At 43.7% G+C, this 27,618-nt stretch overlaps 1 protein-coding gene across 8 annotated transcripts in view; it reads left to right on the forward strand.

The window, feature by feature from the left end:
• The window catches only part of nrxn3b (neurexin 3b), a 344,889-nt gene that overhangs the window by 240,258 nt on the left and 77,013 nt on the right, over positions 1 to 27,618 (forward strand). For all 8 annotated transcript variants that reach the window (XM_080490434.1, XM_080490435.1, XM_080490438.1 and 5 more), the window contains one exon: positions 25,653 to 25,834. In XM_080490434.1, the coding sequence (XP_080346560.1) occupies positions 25,653 to 25,834 (182 nt within the window). The remainder of the gene's footprint in view (positions 1 to 25,652; positions 25,835 to 27,618) is intronic.

Raw genomic sequence — 27,618 nt, forward strand, 5'->3', positions numbered from 1 at the left:
GAAATCCTTTCTTAGCATTGCAGTATTTAAGTCTTTGTGATCCCGTGAACACGTGTCTAAAATGCTATAATCGCAGAAGTGTTAGCACGAAGCTGCCGCTGCGCTACTGCCGATGTTGAAACAAGTTTCAGTGTCAGCGTTGGTGGCTGCAGTCGTTCAAAGGAAACACAGACCTCAGAGATGTGCAGTATTTGATATTCTGCACTGTTAAACGGTCCAAACTTGACCGCTCTGGTTAGCTCCGGATTTCCAGGAGGAAACGTCAACAAGATGGGAGCTGGCAGTTACGGGGCTCACAGCCCACTCTCCTGTCTCCTGGAATACTGTCTCTTCTTGATTTTTAGACTCCCTCCAACTGTGTGTCTCCATGTTTACGCTGTGTTTGGCTATATGTGTATTAGCCGCGCGTGTACGTTTTCACTGTGCCGCCGAGCAGCGGTATCGCCCAGGGGTGAATCACCTGCCATGCACAAGGCACCCCTGGCATAGATCCACTTCAAAGCTTCAGTACACTCACCTTCCACATAGGCTTGGCCAGTATGGATGTACCCGGAAAATAACGATATTTTTTATTTAAAGAGTAGGAAATCCATACGTGCCAATTTTTTTGCAATGTACCACCTGAATGCATCAAGACAAAAGGAAACGTTCGAGTATTCTGTGATATTTGCACGGTGAACTCGCAGAAACATCAATGGCAAAGCAAAGTAGGTGTCTTTCTTGTGAAATTGATTTTAAAAAGATAAACTAAAAACAAATCACGAGGGCTTTGCAGCAGAACAAGTCGTTATACGCTGACATCCAGTGCACAAAGAGTACAAATTCTGCAGAGGAGCATCATCCGAAGAGGAATGAAAGAGACATGAGAGGTAACTGATTAAAACAGTTTAGCTTTTCCTTCAGAAAAAGAAAAAAAAAAAGATATGGAGGTTCATTTTTTTTTTTACTGAACTGGACACTTCCTACTCAAATAGAAGCAAGCGTTACTGATGAGTTGTGAGGCGCTGGTGCTGAGCAGCCTGCCACTTTGATGCTACGCACAATGTGAAATGCGTGGGCGAATAAATTGATGTGTTTATATGTGTATGTTTGCTGGGAGGTGCTGTATGTGTCTATTTTGTCACCTCAAGCTGAAGTATCTATCAAAGCCGCGTGATTTACCACATCCGAGCCCATTCACTTTCCATTCGTGGCAGAGACGACCTTTGAGAGATGTGCAAACACAGAAGTAGCTGCAGAGCCGGATGAGCTGTGAGGATGCTGCATGATCATTATGTGCTGACACCCAGTTCCTAATGAGACGTGGGCCCACATGGTAATCGATGACAAAAGGCCTCCGACTGTTTCGTAACAACAAAAAAAGAAAACAGACGGAAAGATGAGAGCGAACGCAACAAAAAGAGATTCCTGGCACCGTTCAGGACTGTCTTCGAGCCACCAGGACATCCCTATTCTCTTGGTTTCTTTCCTTCTTTTCTGTTGGCACCCTTGCATCTTCCAAGAAATGTTTGGGCGAGATATGAGTGAAAGGAAAGAGGAAGAAGGAGGCTCAACAAACGCTTTTCCACCCAAAACCATCAGGCTGCATTCTCCGAGGAGACAATTCATGCTGTGTACCAGTCACCACACATTACACAGTACAAGCATAGCCACCCACCTGGCAATCGCCCGTTTTATTGGCACTCACATTCAACGGGGCCTTCATTTGTCATAAATATGATGCAGAGCAGTGACCATTAAAGTGTCTCCAGTTGTCTAGTTAGAGCCCCATGAGCAGGAATCAAAGAGTCGATCACTTTGCCCTTTTATCTTCCGACTAGCTCTCAAATGGAGTGGAGACATTCAATTTAAAGTCCGGGGTCTGGTAGGAGCCGGTGACTTCCATTAACTCCATCCCTCTGAAGTAGCTGGAGAGGTACAGCATCAAAGAACTTTAATTATCCTGCTCCGCAATGAGACAGACAAAGTGCTATAACCGGGGCAGAAGAAGAAGAAAGGCATACAGCCGGAGAGAGAAGGACAGGTGAGGTGGGAAGAGGAAGTCAGGAGAGTATGGATTATCTGACATAATATTAGCTGATCTGCTTTATTCTCCACCTTTTTTATCCTGGTGAAGGACTCAAGGATTTAAATTGCGTCCTCGGCTTCATTATCTGCTGCTTGATTGGACTGGGGAGTCCTGCTGAGGTCTGCCATCAGGAAAATAATAAAAAAGAAAAAAAAAGCACAGATCTAGTTGCGTTATTATTTTGATGGAAGAGTCCAAATGGTGCCATGAATGAAAAAACTTTACAGGATTGAAAATATAGGGTTACTTCATTTCCAATATGTTGCTTTCCAAAAAAGGGGCTGGGGGGGGGGGGGGGTGCAAAAACATGTTAATTCTTTCACCAGGAGTGATAGTGGGACAGACATTCAGACAAAGTGGTGGAGTGGAGGACGGTCTATTGGGAGCTGGACAGTAAAGGTCAGGGACGGGGAGATGGCTCAAGCACAGGGACATAATTGCTTAGGCAGAGAGCCAGCTCAACACACACACCCTCATTCAGAAAAAATAAAAAAAAGCCTGGAGATCGTGGGCTGTTGTGGCCAAGGGGGGGAATCAGAGACTAGTCTGGGAATTAGAGACACCTCGAAGTAAAATGGTACAAAGTTTGTTTGCCTTTTTATTTATCCCTTCTTGTTGTTATTTTTTCCCCACTGTGTACCTCCTGGAGATCCTTCCTGCAAGCTTTGTGGCATTATTCTTTTTCTCTCTCATCCCAATCCCTCTCTCTCTAGCTCTCTCTCTCTCTCTCTCTCTCTCTTTCTCTCTCTCTCTTTCTGCTTCTGTCCTTAGCTGCACTTTTTTGTTGCTTTTCATACCCAAATCAGTTTTTGAGGTGCCTCTCTCAGCAATTTTTCACCATCACCATCAAAACTTTAATGCAATTGACTCCCTCATCCCGTCCTTCTCCTCCGCTCCCTCGCCTCCTCTGTCCTGGAGTGGCCTGCATGCTATCCACACTGCCAGTTCCAACGGAATACCAATGCTTCTGAACGGTGCAGTAAACCACTGAGTGAAACCCTGACCCGCAGTATGTGTGCGCTTTTAGATAGAATCCATTATGGGATACTAAAATGAGTTTTTGGGGTGGAGTAATTGATCATTTATGGAGTTATTCTTCATTCATACATTACACAATTATTCTATCAAGGACTTGCAGGATTGCGTTGGCGTCTGCCGTCCCTTCTGGCGCTGCTCAGGTGGCACTGATCGCTTCTGCTTTGCTCATTTGCCTCAGCGGTGATGTAACCTGCATAAAGTTGTGACTGGATCCTCGAATACCAACACAACCACCACCGGTGCTTTGTCCTCTCAGGGCTTCTACCTTTCATATGCCTTCAGGGACACAAGAATTCACACGCTTTCATGCGCGCTTATCTACACACATCGAAAGGTTAACTCCGAAAGACACATCTCAACCGACGAGGCTGAATGCATAACTGTGCCTTGTATATTAACAATCTCTTCAATGCTGCTCCAATAAGGAAAGGAAGAAGTGGGCAGCGATTCGGGTTCAGGCCACTGTGTTAGATGCCTATCATCAAAGAGAATTAGATTCTTGTAATTGAAGAAAAAAGCACCCTTGGGCAGTAACGAGTAGAAGTGCTGGGGTAAGAGGCAATGTAAAGGAATTAAAGTAAGCCCAGTAAAGGAGATGAGCTTTGTTTTGGTAGGGTGGAGAGGTTTGCCCAATCAAACTCTCCTAAGGCACTGATCCAATGTGACTGCTGTAAGTGGTTGTAAGTGAGGAAATAGTGAAACCATTGTTGGTTAGTGCTCAGATAAAGCTGTTTGGTTTGCAGGTACTGATACAGATTCAGCACGAGGGTTGACTGCTCCCAGGGGTGCTGTATAGGGTCCTTCTTTCCTCAGCATGCGCCATTGCCTCCGTATTGGTGACAGCATGGTATGCAGGATTCCCATTCAACAGCCTGAGCAGTAATCAGCTGTTTTGATTTGGCCCATCAATAATTTTGCTGGCTCAGGTCCAACAAACAATCCCATGTTTCATTTTAGGAGAGATATTCCTTCAATCATGCTGATAGAACAAAATAAAGTCTCCATCCTTCTCCTCTCACTGTCAATCATTCGGGTGAAAGTGAGATAGACGGGAAAAGACAAATTGTGCGAAGTGACACAGCCGTGTTGTAAAGCTCCTCCCTGCCTGTCACCTTTCTTCTGGCAACTCTTTTTGCATCAGCGTAATGTTTTATTGATTTAACGGCAGCGCAAGAATGATCCATTTATCCTCGTCTTGCAGAGTCTGAGTGTTGTTGATGTGTTCTTGTTGAATAGCCCCGGTATTAATCGAAGCCCAGGAGTGTCAGGATGTGGTGATTGGCCTGTTTCGAAGTGGCCTCTGAATGAGGTGACTCAGCATAAGAGCCATGAGTCATCACATTTGGATGTCCATTCAGCAGAGGGCTGAAGAAAGACCAAAATACTGTTTTTGTCAACTTCACATACACTTTAAATCAGTCGCTGTGCTGTAAATACAGGCCTTATGTGTTCTTTTTCAATACTGGGCAGCGTAAGTTGATTTTTTCTTTCTTGGGAGCTAAAGTTTGGCCTTGTGGCTCTGTGGCTCAGGACGAGTTAAATGTGGCATTTCAAGAAGCCCTAAGTGAAATCTAATATGGCGTTCTGTTTAATTAAAACCCAGGCAGTGTTTTGGGGGCAGCAGATTAGTGCTAAAAGATCCAATTAAAGTGTTTGGTGAGAGAGAATGGCTCAGGAGCCTGTTGGGTTTTCTCTCCGATAAGTGAAATACCTCACAGCCAGACCTGATAGCGCTGATAGCGAATAATGAGAACGGACCCTTCGCACTGTGCGAGGCTACAGCCAGTCACTCACCGTAGCGATGCTCCCTGACTCTTCTGCCCTCTCTCCAACCCCGGAGCAACAAAACATGCGTACTTGCGATTTCGTGAAGTGCGCCAGCGTGCCAGCAAGAAATATTCAGAAGCACTGTAGTGTCCCTCTTTTTCAATGAAGCCAGATTACCATCGCAATCTGTTGAGCAATTTTGAAAAACACACTGAGATAAAGGCAATAAGGAGTTTTCTTTGGAGTTTGTTTGTTAGTCTAATCTCCGCCGCTTGGTGTTGCAAGCTTAGATAACTGTCTAAATCTTTTATTAGATTCAGAGGAGGCTCGAACAACCGCAGTCTTGATGGGACAAAATGAGGATATTTAGCATTCGACTAATGTTTTTTTGTATCAGTAATGCTGGTGCAAATTACTTCCTCTGAATAATAGTTCTTTTTCACCCATTTATACACAGCTGGCCAGAAGGGGCAGGACAGTTAGTCATGGGAGGCCCGTGCCGAAAACATTTGTGCGTGCGAGCATTGCAATGGCTAATGGGATGTGAGACTTCATATATTCACATTTTTTTCTCTCTCTCTCTCTCTCTCTCTCTCTCTCTCTCTCTCTCTCTCTCTCTCGCTCAGACAGATACATTAACAGTTTATTTCCCAACGCCAGCCATCGCACTCCTGCCACCCCGAGTTACTCTGCTGAAATCACGTATTTTGCCTCGCTGGCCCCTTCATCTCCCCACAATAGAGCACTCCGAGCCAGCCATTAGCAAAGCAATCAGCATACTGTAATGTAAATATTTGCCTGAGGCTATTTTAGGAGGACGCGTGGAACCAGTATGAGAGAGTGGATGAAATTTACACGTTGAAGTCGGCATATGCAAACGTACACCTGCACACATGCACACAGTCTGTCCACGCATGGCGGCCACACACACGCATTGCTCTAAAGAGGCTGGCACTCTCCTGTAAAAGCTTCCCTTTGACCCTGCCTCATTAGCTTTTTTTCGCTAACGCCTCTCCGCCATCAGTCTGAGGAGCGTCTATTGTAGTCGCTGGAGGCAGCTTGTGGTGAGCGCGATGGAACAAAATGCAAGTTTAAATTGATCAAGGAATTGTGACATTTGGCGGAGAAAAACGTTCTTCTCCGAGACAGCTTTGATGTTTTCACTTTGTTTTAATGTTTGATGTCAGGCTTGCTCATTCAGTAGATGTATACATGTTCTGTTCCGGCAGAAAGATGCCTTTCAGTGCCAGCTTTCACTCCGGCTCGCTTTCCTGGCATCTTTTTTTTTTTATCTAAAATTCCATTATTGTCATATCGTATTGTTATATATTTATTTAGTCCTTTAAACTAAACAAGCATTGTGCATAACATGGCGGCGAATGAAGGGAGTCTGCCACTAAATGTGCTCAGTACTTTTGCAGGCCTGCTCCTACCACACAAAACCTACCGACTGAAAGAGAAAGAAAAAGTGTGACAAACACACAACTGAACAGAAAATGACAAAAGACATCTGTTGTAACTAGTTTGACTAAATAATAATTACAACTCATTCATCACATTCAACACTGCATGTGTAAAGAATACTTACTCATAACAATAAACTACAACAAAAATATAAAGGGATTGGAAACATTTTTGTAGAGAAAGAGACTGCCCCATTTTCACGTTGGGATATTCGTTGCATTTCGGGTGTTTATTTACATGACAACGGTGCTCAGAGCCACTGAAAATGCAACTATGTGGAACTTTTCGAAAACGCTCGGGCTCCGGTGTTTTAGTTGAGACTCACTAGTATTAACACTCTAACTCCGTTGTCTTCCGATACAAATGTCTGTATACTCGCCAGTGTTGGTGTTTATAGCGTAGTCTCTGCACACGTGTGTGGTTTCATTACAAAAACAAACAGCACCCACTAGTGGCCCAACATGAAAACAGCATTGTTTTCAGTGTTTCTGCCATTACTGTGTAAACGGACATCGTTTTCAAAACTTACCTCTTTAAATACTAAGTTTTTCTAAAACGATTACACCAACAAAGCCCGTTTTCACTTGAAACTGTGTAAATGGGGCCGATTCAAACCTGATGACACAGTGAGGTAGTGGTTAATCGTCTTGTCTCACTGACCAAACACCCGGGGCTCACTGTCGCCTTCAGGGGGCTTTTCTGACTGTGTGTTGTCGGTGACACGTCCAAATTGCACCCTGGTCTTCACTTATAGTCAGATAAAATGCTTATAGAAGATGGATTGATGATTTCAGCATTTTAATTTGAAAACATATGCAGGGCAGTAAGTGAATCGACCATTCATTTATGTAAATTGATCTGTGGTTCATTCTGGACATGGACTTGTACTCATTAACTGTGATTAACTGTGACAGCTGCTGGCGTTTCTTCATGGAGCTGCTTATTCTGGATATTTTCACTACGACTTTTCCGATGGCAGTGAAACTCTTCAAACAGGAAATGCCATAACGCGCCCTTTCTCATGCAAGCTATCCGTCTATAGATCTATACAATTATTGTCAGCTGCAATCTACTGAACAAATAATATGCATTTGACTACTGTATTTCTCTCCCAGGTTTTAAAGTCTATTGAGTATTGTTCATAAAGACAGTGAGTAAACAATTATGAAATATTCACAGATTTTTTTAAATAATGAAAAATTTTGGGATTACTCTATATTTTATAGTCAGTCCTCACGCTTGGTCGACCATGCCTTTCAGTTTGTCCTTCCCAGAAGCAGCCTCAGACCTCTCAATGAGGATCTACTGCTCAATGAGGATCTACTGCCTCTTCAATGGAGTCTAGGGTCAAGTGCAATGATGGGTTTGGCACCAGACAGGCTGCTGTGTTCGAGATAAGAAACGATTATTTATATATATATATATATATATATATATATATATATATATATATATAAAGTTGTGATTCTTGAAATGTGGACAAGTGCAGGTCTTGAAAGAGATTTTTGAAGAATAAGGAGTTTCTTTTTTCCACCTCGTACTACGTCGGTACGACTCGTTCTGGATCCCGGTGAGCAGAAATGATGGACTTGAATGAGCAGCAGTGCAGTTTTCTTTTTTTGTATTCTCCTCCGGTGAATGGTTTGGCTGCATATCACATTCAACACATTATTATTCTGCTCCTTCAGCATGTAGTGTTACCTCAAGGTGAGCAACCCCCGCTACTGTATGTAATACAGAACATATGCCTATTGTCCGTGAAACCAGATGGGAGACAATCACTGCGCTATTGAATCTACTCCAAAGAAATCTCGGTCACCTACACACAAAACCAATATCAGTATGTAAACAAATAAGCTCAAAGTCACAGCAAAGGTTCAAATGCATTTTATTGCTCCTCTGTCTGCGCTGCGATTCATGCCTCAGTCAAACACATTCTTATCAGTATTCATATCCAAGTCTGCAGTAAAATGAAGTCAGATCCTGATAGGCTCTGTGTGACTGTGGCACCTGTTGCCCTATTGGCTCAGCCTGCGGATTGATGTCTTCTCTTTGATGAAAAAAGCGCTCATGTCTAGACTATACAATGGGCCCTGTCACCTTGCCTTTCTACCGCAACATATTTAAAGTGTGTAGGTCACGGAATATCTGGAGTTCTTTCGTTTTTGACAGGATGGATTGCGTGCCTATAGGTAGATGGCCACGTTAATATGTTTTAATGAGCTTGACTCCCGAGGGCAGTGGAATAAATTCCTCAATTCGGCATAACATGAGGGAAAAGAAAAATTGAACATCCATTCTTTGTGCCAGAGTCTTTTCCCAGGGCGGGGAGCGGGGGGTGGGGGTGGTGGGGGCTGTTGAATGAAGGCATGTCAACTTCCATTTGAATGATGCATTTTTCGGGGCTTCTGTTTTGTCAAAGGTAGCTCAGGGGTTCTCCAGGCTGACACTTTGTCTTTCCTTTGCATCGCTCATTTTTGTAAGTGCCATATGAGCTGAGATGTGTGCGAGCTCCGGCTGAGGGATTGAAGTAAGCTTTGCACAGAGGTTTTTTGCCTATAGTCCCCATTCCCGTTACCATGCCACTGCAACAATTCCCCCATCCATTTGACTCACACAGAGTGGCAGATTTCTTTTGCCTTTCATGAGCTGTTGAAAAGCCGCCTTCACTCGCTTCAAATTTCTTGTCAGTTCAACTAAGTACATCTTCAAAGGCAGCAACTGGGACTGGCTGGCATGGGTGGGGTTGAGGTATATGATTGAAAGACTTGAGGAGAAGAAGAGGCTAGAAGAGAGAGAAAGATGGGATAGAAACGCTCCGGAACTTAGCTTCTAGGTATACATGTACTCACTTAAATTGAAATGTGCACTCCGAAAAAAGGCGCATTTAAATTCACACGGAAAGAACTGTCTTTCAGCTTTTGGGTGAGGACTCTTCGGCTGTCACTTTGATGAGAAAGTATGAAAATATGTCTTTTATTGAACTTATACGTATATCTGAACAACCATGTTTTCAGGTTAGTGAGGTGTAAATAACATTCCACAGGATTTAATAAAAACACGTATTTAAAAAAAAAAAAAAAAAGTGGCTTGCTAAAACAAACGCGGTGGCGTCTCCATGTCAAAAGTCATCGAGCCACATCAACGTGACTGCTTCGCAAAAGAATACCCCAGAAGGTATTTGAAAAGTAAGAAGGATGAGTTTGTGAAAGTGTGTGCAGTCAAAGGCACACGACAATTCAAAATGGAATGTTTTGATGTCGAATTGTGGAGATTTCTTCTTTAAAATGATGGCGCACAAGGTACAAGTAAAAAAAAATAATGTTGGGAGGGAGGATGACGTCCACACTGAAATGTAAAACGGTGCGAAAACAATTATGGACACTATTTTCTGCGATCACTCATCACTGCATCCAGACACACGTTAAAACTCTATTATGCAAAGAAAAATCCAGATAGTTGGCAGAAATGCTCTTTTCGATAAATATATCGGCTTAAGGTACCTACTCAAAGCCAACCAACCAACCAACCATCTATCTATGACTATAACTTCTTTTTTTAATGGAGTTCAAAACTCACCATCCATAATAATCTTCATCATAATAAAGTCTGAGTGCTAAACTTCCCTTTCATCAGTCCAGAAATGTCAGCGAGTTAATACATCTGTGCTTTCTGAACATTTATTACTTCCAAACGACAATAATTGCTTTCATTATTTCCCAAATGTTAGTACCACGCATGCTCGTGTCCCACCATTTTTGCAACGTGTTCCTATATTCTCATTTAAAATGCCATGTTTTTCAAAAACACACCGCTGTTATTGTTTTGATTGAATCTCGGCTTCTGATGTTGTCATTAACATTTTCTCTAGAGCTTCAGTTTTACAGACTTGGCTTATTTAGATTACTGAATAAGCTCCCAGCCCTGGCATTTGAAAGTAATTGTTTCAATGTGGATGACAGTATTCAAGTCGTTTTGAAGAAGTGCCTCCTCCCTGCTGGCATGATATCAGTTTAATCAATTTGAAGCTGTTTTCTGATTAAAACAAGTGGGAAGAAAAAAAATAGCCTTTCCTTTTCATCGAACTGCATGACAAACTAACAGTCCTTTCATTTGTCTTCAGGACTATTTCGAGACATAAACTCCGCTCACAAGTCAGAATAGCTCACCGAAACAACGTCATATACTGAGGGACACTGAAATACACATATACAAATACCAGCAGATCCGTTTTTCATTCTGAGCTCATCCACACGCTTGCGCCGACAGAACAGCAGCACCAACATGAAGAGCTTTTTTTTTTTGGGCTTAGTCTTTAATTAGGCTCACACTAAGAAACAGTGAAATTCCAGCATGTTCCATCCCGCTGCTCTCCAAACTCCCTCAGGCCCTCTCAGACTCACCCCAGGCAAATTCAGCTAAGCCTCGGCCCTCTGATCAGCATATATCCACACGGTACTCAACACACACACACAAACACACACACACACACACACACACCATTCAATCCCAGCTCTAAAGCTCCCAGTGCGGATTTGCGCAATCTCCTCTAGCACGTGCTCACGAGTCGTCTTTGTCTCGTCCTCGGTCGGACCGGCAAACGCCCTCCTGCCTATCGCCAATCCATAGCTCTCGCTTAAGGATTCAGTTAATTACAGCTTTCAAGAAGAGCCCTTTACCCCTCGTCCGTCCCTTCCTCCTGCGTCTCATCGATTGCAACTCCTCTTGTTTATTTGTAGATAGGCCGTGTTGGCAGCAGCTTTTTAAGCATCTATCACTGCTGCTCCCCCTTCCTCCTTCCTCCTTCCTCTCTTCCACACCTTCAACTAAACCCATTCTCCTTCTTTTTTTTTTTTTTTCTTTTTTTTTTCATAGAGGATTGGAAACAGATAACAGAGTAGCTGGTGCAGAACCAACCTCTGTGGCTCTGTGGTTAAATCACTGCAAGGAGATGGATTGTGCCTCGGCCGCCAAATACCCCCACCCCTCCCACCCCGTCCTTCCCTCCTGAGCTTTGAGTCACTGCTGTGTTTTGTCTCTGGCTCAATGTCCTTGGAACATCGGGCAGAAGTACCAGCAAGACTCCATCAAAGCTACTTGGTCAATGTTGGGAGAGGAGAAGAATGGGGAGGACAGAGTGGAGGTGAATTGAAGAGAGGGAGGGCATTAATTATAAGGTTGACACATTCAATAGAGGGCTGAAGTCAAACCACCTGCCGGAGGGAATTGGAAAACAGCAACTACAGAGTACCATCCCAATATTGGAACCCAGTCACAGTGATAAAGACTGCCTCGGTCAGAGAACACGCCATCTATCACCTAGGGTGTTTCTGTGTTTGTGTGTGTGGTATTGATGCCAAGAGAAATCTTGGAATGAAAAACTCTATTGTGTATTTGTGCTTAAACATTAATTTCAGTCATGTATGAAAGGGTCACGAATCACAAAAAAATCTTAAACTCAACCGAGTATCCTATTTCAATGCTATCTGCTGGGAAAAAAGCAAGTATTTTTAGAGATTTTATATTGTTTGTAAATTCCATTGCTGGTGTAAATTCATATAATTGATCTTCCTGTAGCGTTTGCTCACAGAATATAATGTAACACCTACTGATTCAGCTTGAACAGTAACAGCAAATCATTATAAATGAAAACAGATGAGTATCTCCAGTGTGTTTGTGGGCGTTTTAGACCTGAACAAGTTATGTTTTCCAAAACTTTGGAGCATCTCATCCACCCATTCTTTTTTTTCATCACAGCACAGCAGTTTCTTGAAGCCAATATTCTTAAGTTCCAATGAGGCTGTTGCATTTGAAAAAACGACGTGAATTGCTTATCGGATCTTGAATCTATGTGATTTTGTTGTGCCATGTAGAGCAGCGGTCCCCCCTTTTGTTTATTAGTATGACCCCAGAAATATCCTCAAAATGAAGTTGTGCACCACCATTCAATCATTAGGTTTTCAAAAACATTACAGTGAAGCCAAACACTCACAGCAGGTTCTATTACTTTAAAAGCAATGCATTTTCCCATGTCTGCCCCAGAGTTGTATTATGGTTTTTGCAAATCTAATTAGAGATCTCAAAGCATTCAAGGGGGTCCCTGGACCCACAGTTGAGAGCCACTGATGTAAAACACCACATCTCTATGGTCTCCGTGATTTTTCCCAATCCTCTATATTTTTCATGAAGTATCTGACTGTTCTCATCATAAGCAGCCCCGGGTTACATCTTCATTTGCAGAGCTGTTTCTGTCAAAGAAAATTCTGACGTGAATAAACCAGCTGCAGCGCTGCCACACACACACACACACAGACACACACACGCTCATCATTGCTTCGAGGTTTAGATATTGGTTCTCCGAGACGGCAAAAATCACTATCAATTGAAGCTAAAAATTAAAACCTTGTCGTCTATCTTTATCTCATTGCTTATTCAATCCAAGGTCCAGCAGATGCATATTGCAAGCAGGCTGTTAATTCTACCGATTCAAGAGTCATCAATCTGAAAGTGATGTGTTTTATGAGCAACATGTCCGGCGGCCAACTTAAGCCCCCAGAAAGGCCGTGGTGATCCTTTACAAGTGTTCAGAGGTCCACCAGAAGGACGAATGCTATTTTTTCCTACAGATAGTCACTTAATTGGCACTCAATATGGGGGCTCATGTAGTATACCACTCCCATCTGTCATCATTAAGCTTTTGAGGTGAAAATCTTTCTTCTGTGGAGAGATATATATCCAACAATGCACTTCCTCATCCAGCTGTCCATTTTCTAATCTGCTTTTTTTCCAGCATAGGGTCAGGCATAGGAGTTGATCCCATTTTACAATGTGTGAAAGGCGAGTTCCACTCAGGACATGTTCATCAAAGGTCAAACCCAAAGAGACAAATGATATCACACTCACATTCAAGTTAGAAACACTGAGTCAGGAACCAGGAGGAGCCGGAGAAAACCAATGCATGAGCGCGACCCACCCACTACAGCACTTCCTTATCCACAGATGTTAGCTTGTCCTCTGATTTTTGTTTGTATGCAGTCGGAGAGATTTCCATGTCTTTCCCAGTCATCAGACTCACAAAAACCTTTACTTTGTGTGACTTCTAAGTGATTTCGGCCTGAACTCGGCACTATTGTTGCCACCACCAAGTCCCAGCTCGAAGCGTCACTCAGAGTCAACTTATCAAAGACCTTTCCATTAAACTGCTCGCCTCCTGCTGCATGAAATAATACCCCAGGAGCAACATCAAGGTTGGAAAGGTGCTCACCAGTGCACGAGCCCCATGTAGCGTTGGATTCCGATTCCCTTTGATGAATGTCCATTACCATGTGCTGATTGCCTTCCATAAAAAGAACCGCAGACTGGTGCTGTTGACTGTGTTCTTTAAGGGCTGCTATGCATGTCACTCTGAAATAAGAGGTACCTGTCAAAACCAGTCACCTCATCAAGGATGCCATTGATAGCAGGTCTCAACTTAAACCGGAGAGTAGTTTCGTGTGAACAGCAGGGCCACGGTGTGTGTGGTTTTAAGTGTTACTGTGGAATTGAAGTTCTTGGCTCGAAGGGAGGCGCCTGAGTAAACTTGAGAGAAGTACACACTTGATTGAATTATTTTGGGTTTTTTCGGTCTCTCCGCCAGCCTGAAATTTGTGTGTGTGTGTTTGTCTGTGTGTGTGCGTGCGTGCATGCGCTTGCCTCAGATTGTGTATGTAAAAAGACGCGGAGTGAGTGTCGAGGCGGAGTATCTCAGATCATCGTCGGCAGGGAGGAGCAGCTCGCCGGGATAACCAGTTCGACGTTACAGTGCTCGATGGAGACGGGCGTCGGGTTTGTCACAGAAGTCGGTGGCGACGATGTTTGGGTTGCCATGCCAACCGTAGACACAGCCACTCTGTCTTCAGAGGACACAGTGAAGCTGTGTTTCTGTAAGCAAGTGCAGACAAAAGAGGGGGCACAAAAAAAGGTTATTAGGCAAGTTTATTCTCAGTCGGTTCTCGAAACAGAACTCTGTATTATCAGCTTGATTGTTTTCTGCAGTAAGTTGCAGCATTTCTGGATTGAGTGTTGTTGTTTTTTTCTATTTGATGACATTGATATCAAAGGGAAGATTAGCCCTGCTTCGTACGAGATGCTGATTCCTTTTAGCGTCCAGGTCTCTAATCCATTTTCTTCAAAGGCAGGTGGGCATCTGAAGCAGAGATTCTCAAGTTGTTTTATAAATAGAAGCAAAGTGAAATCGAAAAACAGAGCCGGCAAATCTGAACAATGGACAATTTGACATTGTTGACATAATGAATTGCAGATCAGTCCCTGCTGCATTTTGCGGCGTTGTTATTTGCATCTGTCACCTTGTATGTAAAGTACAGTATGTGAAAAGGCTGTATGCAGAAATGTGACTTAATTATCACCTTCCCGGCTGGAAAAAGAGACAAACAGGTGATGGAGTTTACTTTAGTGTGTCTTCATATTATTGTCTCTCACAAGGCTGCAAGTTAACTTTTACGTCACCATCGAAGTCAAAACATTTGCTATTGTCCACGGAGAGTTTAGGGAGATGTTGCCGGGATGATTGAAGCTGCACATCTGGCTGCTGTAGAGCAGATGTTTGTCTAGACTTTCATGATGGGGGGGGGGGGGGGAAATCTACCAGCTGTAATCCCGTTTATCAAAATGAGCAACAGCTGACTATTTTTCTATTTCTGGTTCTAAAAAAAAAAAAAGTTGGTGGATTTAACTTTTGCTGCAGAGAAAATGCATCTGCCGGCTTTCCATTTTCACCAGTAAAGGCATGGAAATGTATGAGAAGTATTTCTATTTGGTCTATATTAGACTTGAAACACTTTGGGAAAAGAGGATCAGGTGCTAAAATGCAAAAATATCTCAGTTTCCTTACAAAATAGTAATTCAGCCCAACTAACCGGTTGGGCTGAATTAAGAGCCACTATAATAAAGAAATCAATGTTATTTAATACAGGTACCTGTATTAAGGATGCACCTATAGCACTTTTTTGAAAGACGTCTACCTGTCAGTCCATCTAAACTTATTACATTCCGGGTCTGAGTCAAACAAACTGAACTGGGAAAGTGAATTTATTGCTGTGCTTCACTGACATTGTGTATAAACTCCAGTACCGGCAACACTGTGTGCCTCACTGGAAGGTTTTGGTTTCTATCTAGCCAACATGTCCAGTAGTGTATTAATCATTCTATGGGAAAAGAAAGAAAGGGCTAGGGTTAAAAAAAGACAAAATCCTTGAATGGTTAAAAAAACATGATTAGATGAATATTTAAGAAATTATATTGGTCTGAGAATTAAAACCATATTTTACCATAGTCATAGGAAAAATGTATTACATGCAGGACTAACAAAAGTTGACCGTTTCATTGAACTCTTCTTCCTCGCTGAGTAAAGTTCTTGGTAATCGGTATTTCTTCAGCCCACTCATGTCCTGACAAGTCAGTGCCTGCATGTGCGGTTAAAAAAAAAAAAACATAGTACCATCAATGTTGTAACACCGTGTCTGAAATCAAAACTTTTTGGACTCCTCGGACTTGAAAATAGATAAGTTTGTAAAAAATAAATAAATAAAAGTTCAGGATGAGTAAATGTGTCCAACTGGGATTTGAGTCATAAAGGCCTTGGGATAAGATCAGTGTCTGAGGTTGTGTTGTATTTGTGTATGAGGGCCTCTCAGTCATCGCAGAGGGGGAGAAAGGGAGGCAGAGAGGGGAGGAGGGGGGAGGTGTTCTGGGCTCTATGCGAAGCCTTGGCAAAGGCAGACAGGCTGCACTATCCTCTGGGGGAGATTCAATTATAAATGATGCTTCCACTCGGAGCCATCTTGGAATCCCTTATTCTTTAGGAGATCTTCTTCACCTAATCCTCAGCAGGGTTTGGTGTGGCCCGCCTCTGAAGTGATATGCCTCACACACATTGTGCGTCATGCATTATGAATGACGGGAAGGAGACACTCATGTCCTAATTTCACTGAGAGCGGTGTGAACATCAACACCGGAGCGGGTTGAATGCTAATGCTCGCCAGCGGGTTCGAGTCGGGTCTTCGGGAGCTGTGGCGTACAAGTGTCCCTGCCCCATTGATATGCAGTCTTTAAGTGTGTATACGTCGTAGGGAGCTCACTTTGCGCCACCTTTCGCTGTCCGTCTCTCACCTTTTCGTCCACCTCCTCATGTTTCATCATCTTACACCACCACCACCATCCATCCTAAAAATTGGACTGGTGGCAGCGAGTGGCATTAAAATCGTCCGACAGGTCTTCTTTGTACCCTGGAGTTCTGGATCTCAGCTGCAGCTCTCGCCCTCCTCCTCGCCCTCCTCCTCCTCCATACCCATTTCTTCCCCAGCCTCTGAACTCCTCCTCAGACCCCCTTCCCCTCTTCCCCTTCTCTCTCCCACCAGAGAGAATAGGACCTGACATCTCCAGAGAACCGAGAAAAAAAAAAAAAAAAAAAATCATTTAAAGCCCTTCCTCTCTGTCCGCTCGCCGCTACAACAGAAGAGTGTCAGTAATGCAGCAGGGGAGAAAGGAGAGGGGCAGGTGGTGGGGGGGAGGGGGGGGGGGGGGGGGTGGGAGGGTGAGACTGGCTACCCGAGTTCAGCGGTAATGAGAGGGGAGTTGTTATGGCTCACAGTCTGCTGTTGGAGCTCTCCAGTGTATGTGTGTGTGTGTGTGTGTACGTATGTGTGCCGGGGTATTTTTTATTTTTATTTTTTTTTCATTTTTGTGTACTCACATTTGCAGTGCTACATGAAGCTGAAGTGAGGATACATGACTGCTTCTTTAATGGCTGTCTCCGACTGGATCTGCCTCTTCTTCTGTAGCGATCCGAGTATGATTTGACATGCCTCTGAGTCGGGCGCCATTGTTACAAAGGCTTCTTTTCTTCTTATTTTTTCTTTTTTTTTTTCTTGTTGCGCCAAGAGAGTGTGGGGTGGAAGGCTTGGAACATCTCTAACTCACATCGGCGCCACTCGACTCTCCCTCCATCTGGATCCCCCACACTCTTCACGTCTTCGCTGCCGCCTCCTGCAAGGAGTGACTCTGCCTCTCCACTCTCCCTTGTTTGCCATCACATCTAACCCACTTCCGCCCTGGCATGGCCATACAGATGGCAAACCAAGCTGTTCGTCATCGAAATGTGTCAAGTGTGTCCACCGCCAGTGACGACATAAGAAGTTTGTGAATCCTGTGTGATCGTGTTGGAGGTTCTTCTCTGACACCAAAGTGCTGGCTTTAAGTGTGAGAAGGTATCTCCAACCACAGGTAAAAACAATAAAGAAAGAGGGTTTCTCCAGTCTTACAGAATTCCTAACATAGACTAGTGATTCCCAACAAGGGGCGCAAAATAGTTAACATTTCAATATTTTACGTCACAAAACTATTTAAAACTGCAATAAACACAAAGGTAAACTTCCAAAGTAAAATAAGCAATGATTCGGTCCAAAAGAAATAAGAGTGTACCAAGCGAGTTCCATCAGATATGGCTTCTTTGAAGAAATGGATAAAATTAAAGCTAAATTCATCTTTAGTGGTGAAAAAGTCCCTGATGGAAGTTTGAAACCGTGACAACCAAAGTAGCACCAGAACACCTGTAGATGGTGTGTAAAATCAAAAAATATTTCATCAGTTTCAGAATATAACAAAGAAACTGCATTTCACATAGCGTTTGTTGTGAGGTTCCTTCAACTTTTATTTTTTTAATTGTACAGGGTGTGGTAGGCTCAGAATGCAAAACATTTGAAGAAAACGGTTAGGAAACACTGATATAGACGACTCAACTTCTCTAAATAGTAAAGACACTTTTTCAACTTGTTGCATCTCTTATTATTTTCCTTTCTTACTTCGGTTGTCAAAATTGGGGGGGACTCAAACAGTTGGAAAATTATATTTAGGGCAAGCTATATATGACTTTGGCAAACCCAAACCGTTCTGTATCTTTCTGAACAACAACTGTCAATTTTTCCTCCTAAAATATTGTACTTTATAATTGAAGTAAAAAAAAAAAAGAATTTGCTGCCTGGAACCGGCCTGAAGCTCAGAGTTTGACTCAGGTACTTTTAGAAAGGGAAAATCAGCTTTATTTATAAATCACTGTCATGCACTTTATTGATGGTCTCCATTTTCCATCTTCTGTGTGGCAGTTAGCTTTAGCAATGACAGCCAATATATGTTATTCATTTTCACTCCGGCTTCAGAAGACACGATTCAACTATGTCATATATAATTAGATGTTGGAGTTTTGAGTGCCGGGGCTAACTTGGTACCCGGGTTGAGTGGGCTACAAATCCAAAATATATTGATGACGTGACAGCAAATACAGGAAGTTGAAGAACCACAATATTCGTTAATATTGGGGATGCATCGATACTACGTTTGCAAAGGATGATAACAAGTAGTAGTACTCACTTTTAGCAACTTGCAGATATAAGTATATATTAAATACCAGTAAGTCTAATTTATACTCCATATGCAAATGATATACGAAAGCTGCCGTGAGCCACTTCCGCTTAGCCTCAAAATCAATGCTACGAATACAGGTATTCCGTGCAGTATCAGACCTATTACTCGATACTTGTATCAGTATCGTGCATAGGTTATTAACTTAGATAAACTTCATATAGTATGAAATACTTTTTGACCTGTTCCAGGCAGATGGTGTCCATGTTTAGCTTTATTCAGGCTCAAATATTCAAAGAAATGTGTGAAAAAAGTTTTATACCTACATTATATATGTACTGCCTGAGAAAAGAAACCAATTGAAATGAGCTGTTATTGTGAGTTAATATGGCTCATTTTCTTAGACAGTTGATGTCATGTGGTTTAGATCTTGTCAATAAAGGCAACAGGTGCCTTTATGAACGGTCACATTTAAATGAGTGCACCTAATAAACTGGTAAAATTGTTTATTTGTCAATTATGAAGCATTTTGAAGCCGTGCTAATGTGGCTCGGATGCATTTTGCAACATTCAACATGCCGTGACTATGAAAGAGGATCCATGACTCAGCAAATGAGCCGATGGTAGAAGTCCTTATTACCTGTAGCCTCGCTGTAGCAGCAGCGGGGAGTATGGTTGTGTTTGTTCGCTCTCTATTGATGCTGCTTGTTTCTTGTCACACTCCCTCCCTCCCTCCGCACTAGCACCGACAACCAGCTCCAACTAGACTGTCAACACTAAATCCCACCACAGCGGAGCGGCCCTGAGCCTCTGTTGGCATTGTTGGGCAACTGTAGCACAAACAGTACCGCTGTAGAACGCGACTGCTCAATCCCATGGAGTTGGAGCTGCTGCCCAGCGGCTCAGACTTTATCATCCTGGCTACTGGTGCTGCTTTGCAGCCTAAACAACTATAGCAGCGGCGGCGGCAGCAGGCGAGGCAGCTTGAGCCTCTGCCGCGGTTTGTTGCGTTTGCGAGTGGGGCTCTGGCTCATAAAGTTAGAATAGGACTCCAACAAATTGTTACACAATGTAGAGTAAGCCAGGCGGTGTCTGTGCGCGCTGCGTCGAATGGGAAATAACCCTCCAAGCTGCAATCATGGGCTGTCTGTGGCGTTGCTTCATCGCTTTTCTCTCATCGTCCAAGTTTCAATCTTTAATTTTACAAAACAGATGTAATTGGGAAATGTATGGCGATGGTGAAAACTCATCTCAACTCTTCATGTTGTACTGTTTGCCAATAGATCTTAATACAGCTCTGTACACAGTCTTCCACTTTGCGCCGCGCACGCTCGGACCGTTCTATCTCTTTTTCCAGTTCTTTCCATTACTCCTGCCTTTCCGTGCGTGAATCCATGCAGTGCTGTAATGCTACAGCTTATTATAATGGAGGAATCAGACAGTGTAAATCATCCAGGGCTGGCTGTTTCCTTTACGCAGCCATTCTTCACGACGCGCCGCCTGTCATCCATCATTGTCTGCATTTTGTTTGCTGTCGCTGATGAGAGATGGGAAACGTCGTCCCCATGTGTGGTGACAATGTAGAGACGCACTGCAAGAAGTGGGTGCATGCTGTGTTAATACACCACAGTCCTGCCACACACACACACACACACACACACACACAACAATGTGTGTGCGTGTATCATTTTAGCCTTTTCCTCTAAACTTGCTTCTGGCAGTTGATTGAAGACAGAGCAGGAGCAAAGAGAGAGAGAGAGGGCATTCACTCATCAGTCTCTTCCCCGACTCGATCCCGGAGGGGAGAGGCAACAGTTGGAAATAAGAATTATGAAATGTTAAGAGGTTGTAAAATGGAGATAAATGCTAGTGATTACCCAGCTCCGTATCTCACAATTCGATTCTTCTGTTGATGATTCTTCATTGTGGTTGTGTGAAGGACAGCGGGCCTAATAATTCCCCATGTATGAAGCGCAGTAGGGAGAGAGTGTTGTAATGATGGACTTCTTTTGAACGTGATTGAGGAGGCAATTACATTTTGCATCTCACTTTCAGGATGTTTCTTCTTCTTCTTCTTCTTTTTTATTTTTTTTAAAGCTTTGCTTTCTTTTTGCTCGTTCTCCGATTGGCAGAAAATTCTACCACATCAAACCATGTTTGTCTTCTTTCTCCATCCCCTGGGGTGGCGACGCTGCAGAAAGCCCAAGAGATAACAAGGGGACAGACATAAAAGCACATAAACAACACACACACACACACACACACACACACACACACACACACACACACACACACACACACACACACACACCGCAAGGAGAAAGGAGATGAAGTGTGTGTGCTTGTAAGTGTGGGAAATAAAAAAGTTAAGATGCATACGTGTCTATGCAGATTGCATTTGAGTGACGGTGTGTGTGTGTGTGTGTGTGCATACTTCCACACATGGTTTATGGTATTTATGGTATTTATGGTGGGCGGTGCAGCATTTTCCCTTGCTGTTGTTCATAACCACACACACACACACATCATCCACCATCCAAGAAACAGGGGAAAAAAAAAAAAAAAAGGCTTGACCGTCACCTCTTTGGAGTCTTTGTACAGACAGACTCAGTCTTTTACTGTAGGTCTGCTCCCTCTAAAGAGAAGGTTTTATCCCAGCATGGTGTGAAGTCTGAATACAACCAATTACCCGGTTATAACGGACACGCGCCAGGGCTGCCGCTTTCGCTCTTTTATGGATTGCATTGTTGCATCGTAAATGTGTGCACGGGCGATACAGAGCAAAGCGACTGAGCACACAGTTCAGTGAATTATTTATGTTAAATGTTTTTTTCAATCATTTTTAATTGGTATTTAGGTTGGGAGCTGGAACCGTGGTGAAACGTGCCATCCTGTGTCCTCCACCCAGACTCTTTCCCGCTGGTCAAGCGTATTGCGAGCAAGTGACCTTCCCTGAATTCTGGCGCTGCGTGAAACTATTGTTTCCGCCTCTTTTTTCTTTTTTTTTTCCCCTCTTGCCTCTTTTGTCTAGTTGGGTAATGTCACGTGGGGGCCTGAAGGACAGGACATAGTTCTGCTCAGCAGACAGGTGTCCTGACCTTCTGTCTGCTCCTGCACGCCTCAGGGGACCTCTGTGAAATAGAGGCCAAGGCTTTGACCTAGTCTCTCATCTACAGTTTGTCTCTAAACGGAGGCTTGCTGCTCATGCAATGAATCACAGCACTGGAAAGCACAGCGTGAGGGCATTGGGTTCACTTGTACATCAAACACCAATGCTTTTTGAGGTTTTACCAGTGGTCCGTCAAATCATTCCAATTAAATTTTTTATTTATTTTTTGTCACTTTTGAAGCATAAAATCATTTCCCCTCGTCTCAGTTATCCATTCACTTTTTATACGTTGAGGTAGATGACACTGGGTAATCAGTCAACACAGTAAATGCCGATACAGTCCATTTTAAACAAGGTAAAGTTAATATTTATTGAGGAACTTACTCACTTTATATTGGTTAAATGTGGACTTGCTTGATTTCTTTTTTTAATTTTGCTGTCCTTCACAGGTGAATATAGGAAAAAAAATAATAATTTAAGAGGGCACTCTATCTCTCACCCCTTCACTCTTCCATCAATGGAGCACCCATGTGCCACAATTAGATTTCAGATGGCCTCCCTCCAATACCCACTGGCCATAAGCAAGATTACATTATTCAGAGATAGAGATGAAAGTCCCCTCTGATCCACCAAAATAACATCCTGCGCAGTAATCTGTTTGTAGATTTGATTCCTTTGATGATATCTTTCCAGCAGTTGGCTTTTCACCAGGCATCCATAACTGGTGCGAATCGAACACATCATCTCTCCTGTGTCGCGCGGTTTTAATGTGCCAGCCTTGCGAGCGACAATGGCGATAACTCATCCGGAGAATGACCAGTATGGCTGAAAAATTGTTTGCTGGAATTAAAAAGTGAAGAAATAAAGGTGACAGAAAATGTTATGAAGCTGAAGTGAATGGGACTTTGAAGCGAAGTACGAACTGAAATTGCCTTTTTTCCTTTGCTTCTATGCAGCCGCCTGGAACTTGCATTCGAATGTTTTTCCGTGCCGTTACTAAGCAAATCGAGGCAAAACAAGGTTTATAAGCCCATCACGGTGGCACACTTTGTTGCAGAGAATTCCCTTAAAAGGTTGTCTTGTTAATGAATCCGCATTATTTCCCAAACATTGTGAGGCATCGCTTTTAATTGTTGTACACTTTTAATTAGATGAGCGTTTTCCGGGGAACACTAATGTGGAGTGCTCATGCTAATGTACAGTACACTCCGCTGCTGAACGCGCTTGTTGATTTTGAGTTTGATTTAATGAAGCAAAAAGCCACAGCTTGTTTTTAGTTTTTTTGGTTCTATTGCTGTCACAAAAAATCCCCATGGAGGTGTTGAGAATGGGCACAAGCAAATATGCTAGAAATATTTGCAGAATTGCACAAATTTTAATATATTGTTAGTCTATACTTGCAGACTTTCTTCCTGAAGTGATTTAAAAGAAACTCCTAACCTTGGGATTCAACCTGGAGATTTTTGAGTTTTTTTGTTTTGACCTCAGAAATCTTCCATGTCGGGGGTGATGATGTCACACTCGGTGGCCGTGCACACAACGACTTGATATGCAGCGGACTCCCTGTGTGTCAGTGTGCAGCCTGGGCCCAGCAGGCTGCTGGGGAAACGTGTTACATTCGGTCGATCTCGGTGTTCTCTGTCTTCTCTGTACTTGTGCGGATAATCACCCACTTGTGTGATTGTATGTGAGAAGACATCATGTTTTGAGCGCGTGTGCACACGTGTTTGCGCGCGCTCGTACTCGGGCATCACGATGTGCTTTTGTGCCTCTGTCGGCCTGTGTGTGTGTACGTGCATGTGTGTGTGTGTGTGTGTGTGTGTGTGTGTGTGTGTGTGTGTGTGTGTGTGTGTGTGTGTGTGTGTGTGTGTGTGTGTGTGTGTGTGTGTGTGTGTGTGTGTGTTTCATAGCGAACATTGTCTTCTTGAAACACTAAGCAAATCTTCTCAATGTGATAATTGGCTCCCCGGGGTGCTTGTATCTTTGCTGCTCATCATCGTCATCCCCTCCAGAAAAAAAGAAAAAAAGTGTGTGTTAGATGAGATAGGCAAAGTTTGCTCGTTTGCCGGGGAGAAGTGATCCCAAGTCTGCCTGAACTATTTTGGCAAGAAGAAACTTTGAGGCAGTGAGACAGCGGGGGACAGATCCGGTGGAACCTGGCTGCAGGCTGCGATCTGTCGCCTCCGTGGCGTCGGGGGGCTTGTTTCTGATGACGCAATGCCGTGGATGACATGGCGATGCATGGTGCACCGATCGGCTTCAGCCTCTGCAATGTCACCGAAAGCAAGCGGGCGACTTTATACTCTCTGTTAGTAGGTTAAAAAAAATAAAATAAAGATGGCATCTCTGAGGGCGGCGTCTGTGTTAAACCATCCATTTCTGGTTATTAGTCACAAACAGTGAAAGCATTGTTCGAGGCTCGGAACGCTTCATTTGCTGCTGTATTTTTCATCTCGCATAAACGACCTTAACTGGTGGTGTGCAACGCTGACACCTGAGCTGCCTAAAATTCAGACCGGTTTGTGCGCCCGAAGGCAAATAGAGACGCTCATCTGGTCAGCGGAGTCTCTCCCTCTCTCTCAGTCTCTCACTTCCATATGTTCATGAAGTCTCCGGGGTATTTTAGACCACGGAGCAGATTGTTGGCTGCTTCGTAGGGGAAGCACAGCGAGACAGCTGGGCACCCATCACACAGCCGAGCAGATGTTCAGGTGACTTGGAGAGGAAGCGAACGGAAAAGAGAAATGTCAAGGGGGGGTGTTGCGGAAGAATGGAAAAGCAGAGGGGTTGGTGGAGGAAGAAAAAATTGATATATATCGACGCGAGAACTCAGGGAATTCATTAGCAGACCCCCCATCAAGCCTGGCTGAGTGCTTTGCGCACTCCCCGGGCCACAGTAGTCTGATTTGGCTCCCGTATTGATTTACCCACTAGTGTATCTGCTGTAGGTCTAATGCCTTTGATCTCTCGATTATCTTTGCCTAAAAGTGGACGGGACGGCTGAGCGGCTCAAGGCTTCGGTGCTTTCATTCCGAGGCTCCCGCAAGGGAACGTTTAGAAGTTGGAATGAATCCAACCCTGCAACATAAAGTTAAAACTTTGCTTTCCGTTTCCGTCTGTTCTACGTGACGGTAAATATGGAAATTGGGAGTTTTTACAGATTCTGTGGCTCAGGGCCAACTTTATGCAGTCACAGTTTTTAGCCTGAGACATTTTCTGCCCTGTGGTAAATGTAAAGAAAGATTCTGTTGTACCAGGACACCGTTATTCCCATAAGCCATTTGTCAAATGAAGGTGTTTCCAAACCCCCAACCCGACTAGCTCCCACACCCCTTTCTCTCCTTTCCTGTGCCAACCTTTGTTCTTTGGTTGCAGGTCTCATATATAATACATGAGGATTGGGACACTTATCCGATTCTGGCCATACTGGCTGCTATTCCCAGGAAAGGGCCTATATTTAAGAGCTGGATAGGTCATAGATGGCACCATGGGAGCCGCTGACACCTACCCAAAAGGTGGTAGTGGCTGAATAACATTATACTCCTGAAATAGAACTTGACACAATTACACAGCAGCAGTGGCAAGGTAGTTGTGAAGGAATTACAGTAGCAAGAAACCCTAATAGGAGTATTTTGAATCAGCTTTTGTCAGCGACGTGTCTTGTTTGTGACAACACCGTGCTCCCTCTTGTCTAGTTAGACAATGTTTGTACATAACCGACGTGACCTTCTATGCTCGACAACAAGTCTAATACCTGCTTCTTATTGTTTCCCCCCTTTCTCATTCTCACAGCTGGCACCACCTACATCTTTGGAAAGGGCGGAGGCCTGATCACGTACACGTGGCCCAATAATGAGAGGCCGAGCACGCGGACGGACCGGCTGGCGGTGGGCTTCAGCACGACCATCAAAGACGGCATCCTCGTCCGCATCGACAGCGCCCCTCGCCTGGGAGACTACATCATGCTCCACATTGTAAGTAATACAAATATACTCAAAAGTGTTTTTTTTCTCGCTGAACGTAAGCAGTCTGGGTTTTCTGTTTGGACCACCAACCTCTGAATCACTCCTTTCCTTGTGGCAATCTTGAGGCCATACTTATCCCGCCGTGCTCCAGCTGAATTATACAGACGATGCAAGGCCCAAGAAAGAAAAAGACATAGACGGCTCCCCATACTCTTAAGTGTGAGCTCACTCTCCTCCAGAATAACCCAACTTCTCCACTACAGTCAAACTAACTCCCGGCATGAATAATGAATGCGCCTCTCCGTACATATCCAGCGTGTTCCCTCATGTTGGAGGGTCATGATAGAAATCGGGGCACAGCGAGTTAAAATTCCTGGCCAGTCGACTGTGCATCCATGCGGCATCTTAATAATTTCACATTGCGACCTTGTGTATGACTCGTTTACATAAGCATTAAGTATTTACATAATCATCAAAAAGCAGCTCGGTGAATGCGGGGCGTCGAGTCGCCGCTGTCGCAGGTATGTAGAAGCAATTTTTAGAAGTTAGACTTGCTGCTGTTTGCCGTTCGATCATGAAAAAAGAACAAAAAAAATAAAATAAGAGGTGTTGATGATGAGGAGGAGCTACAGTTTCTAAAGCAGATTGAAAGTCTTTTTCTTCTTAAAGAGCTCCCCTCATCTCCTGAGTGCCGGCCATGTGGTGCAGAAAAGCAGCCATCTGCTGTGCAAAGATGAGGGCCAACAACGAGCCGTTTGGAGCTGCATTTACAGCACACAGGGAGGGAAGTGTAGGTGCGTGGCGATGTGTTTAGAGCGGCAAGCGATATAGATGTATGAGGGTGATGTGGGAAAACGCCTCCCTGCGTGTTTCTTAGCGACTGAATAATTGCAGGAGCCTCTAAAGGAAGGGATGCATTTTTAATTTAGCTTTTTCGATTTCACACCACAACTCGCCAAACAGGGTAATTTGGCTGCAAACCGTCGAGCGGTGAGTCTCTCCATTCCTCTAGTCTCACACGCTAAATGAATTTATTAATAGGAAAGTAGAAAGAAGAGAAGAAAAAAAACAAAAAAACCTGGAGATTTCGCCAATTCATTCAGAGAAGCAGCATGTTCTGAACACAGTGTGGGGAACGTCGCAATGCTTGTATTTCAAGTGATTTATTGACAGCCCAGGGTATGCAAACAAAGCGTGTTTCATTTAATATTAACAATGATTTTAACCTTAAACCATAAAATACCTGTCAACAATGGATGCGCAGCCAGACTCTGTCTCTTCGACAATTACACGGCTATTGAACAGCAACAGAAGAGGAAAGTTGGACTCAGTTTTGCCGCAGGCGAAGAATAAATAATTAATTAGACCTTGAGTTTGGTGGATTTGGTTACTTCTCGAGGAAAATATACAACCGTCTAGTTTGGCTTTCAACGTTTGGATGAAGCGTTATCACCAACACACATTAGATTCTGTCCTCTGCAGTCGGGTGAATCTTAGACGGAGCGATCGCACCTTGGGAGTATTGTCTAATTTGCAGCTAAAACAACTCTGCGGTCTCCGGGAGATGTATTTGGTGGAGAGGCCGTGAAATGAGCGGCGATCTCGCTGCACTGAAATGCCATTAGATAATAATTCCTAATGACAGGCATCAGGTCTTCGCTGTCAGCATTCTGCGTTCAGTAATGAATCCCAAAGAAAAGGTTAAAGGCATTACGCCTGTCAATTCGGGATATATGTCGAGCCAAAGGTCTCATCAGGCCCACGGCCATTACTTTAGCCTTTGCAATTATTAG

This window comes from Lipophrys pholis, assembly GCF_963383615.2.
Source record: "Lipophrys pholis genome assembly, chromosome: 21".
NCBI lineage: Eukaryota > Metazoa > Chordata > Actinopteri > Blenniiformes > Blenniidae > Lipophrys > Lipophrys pholis.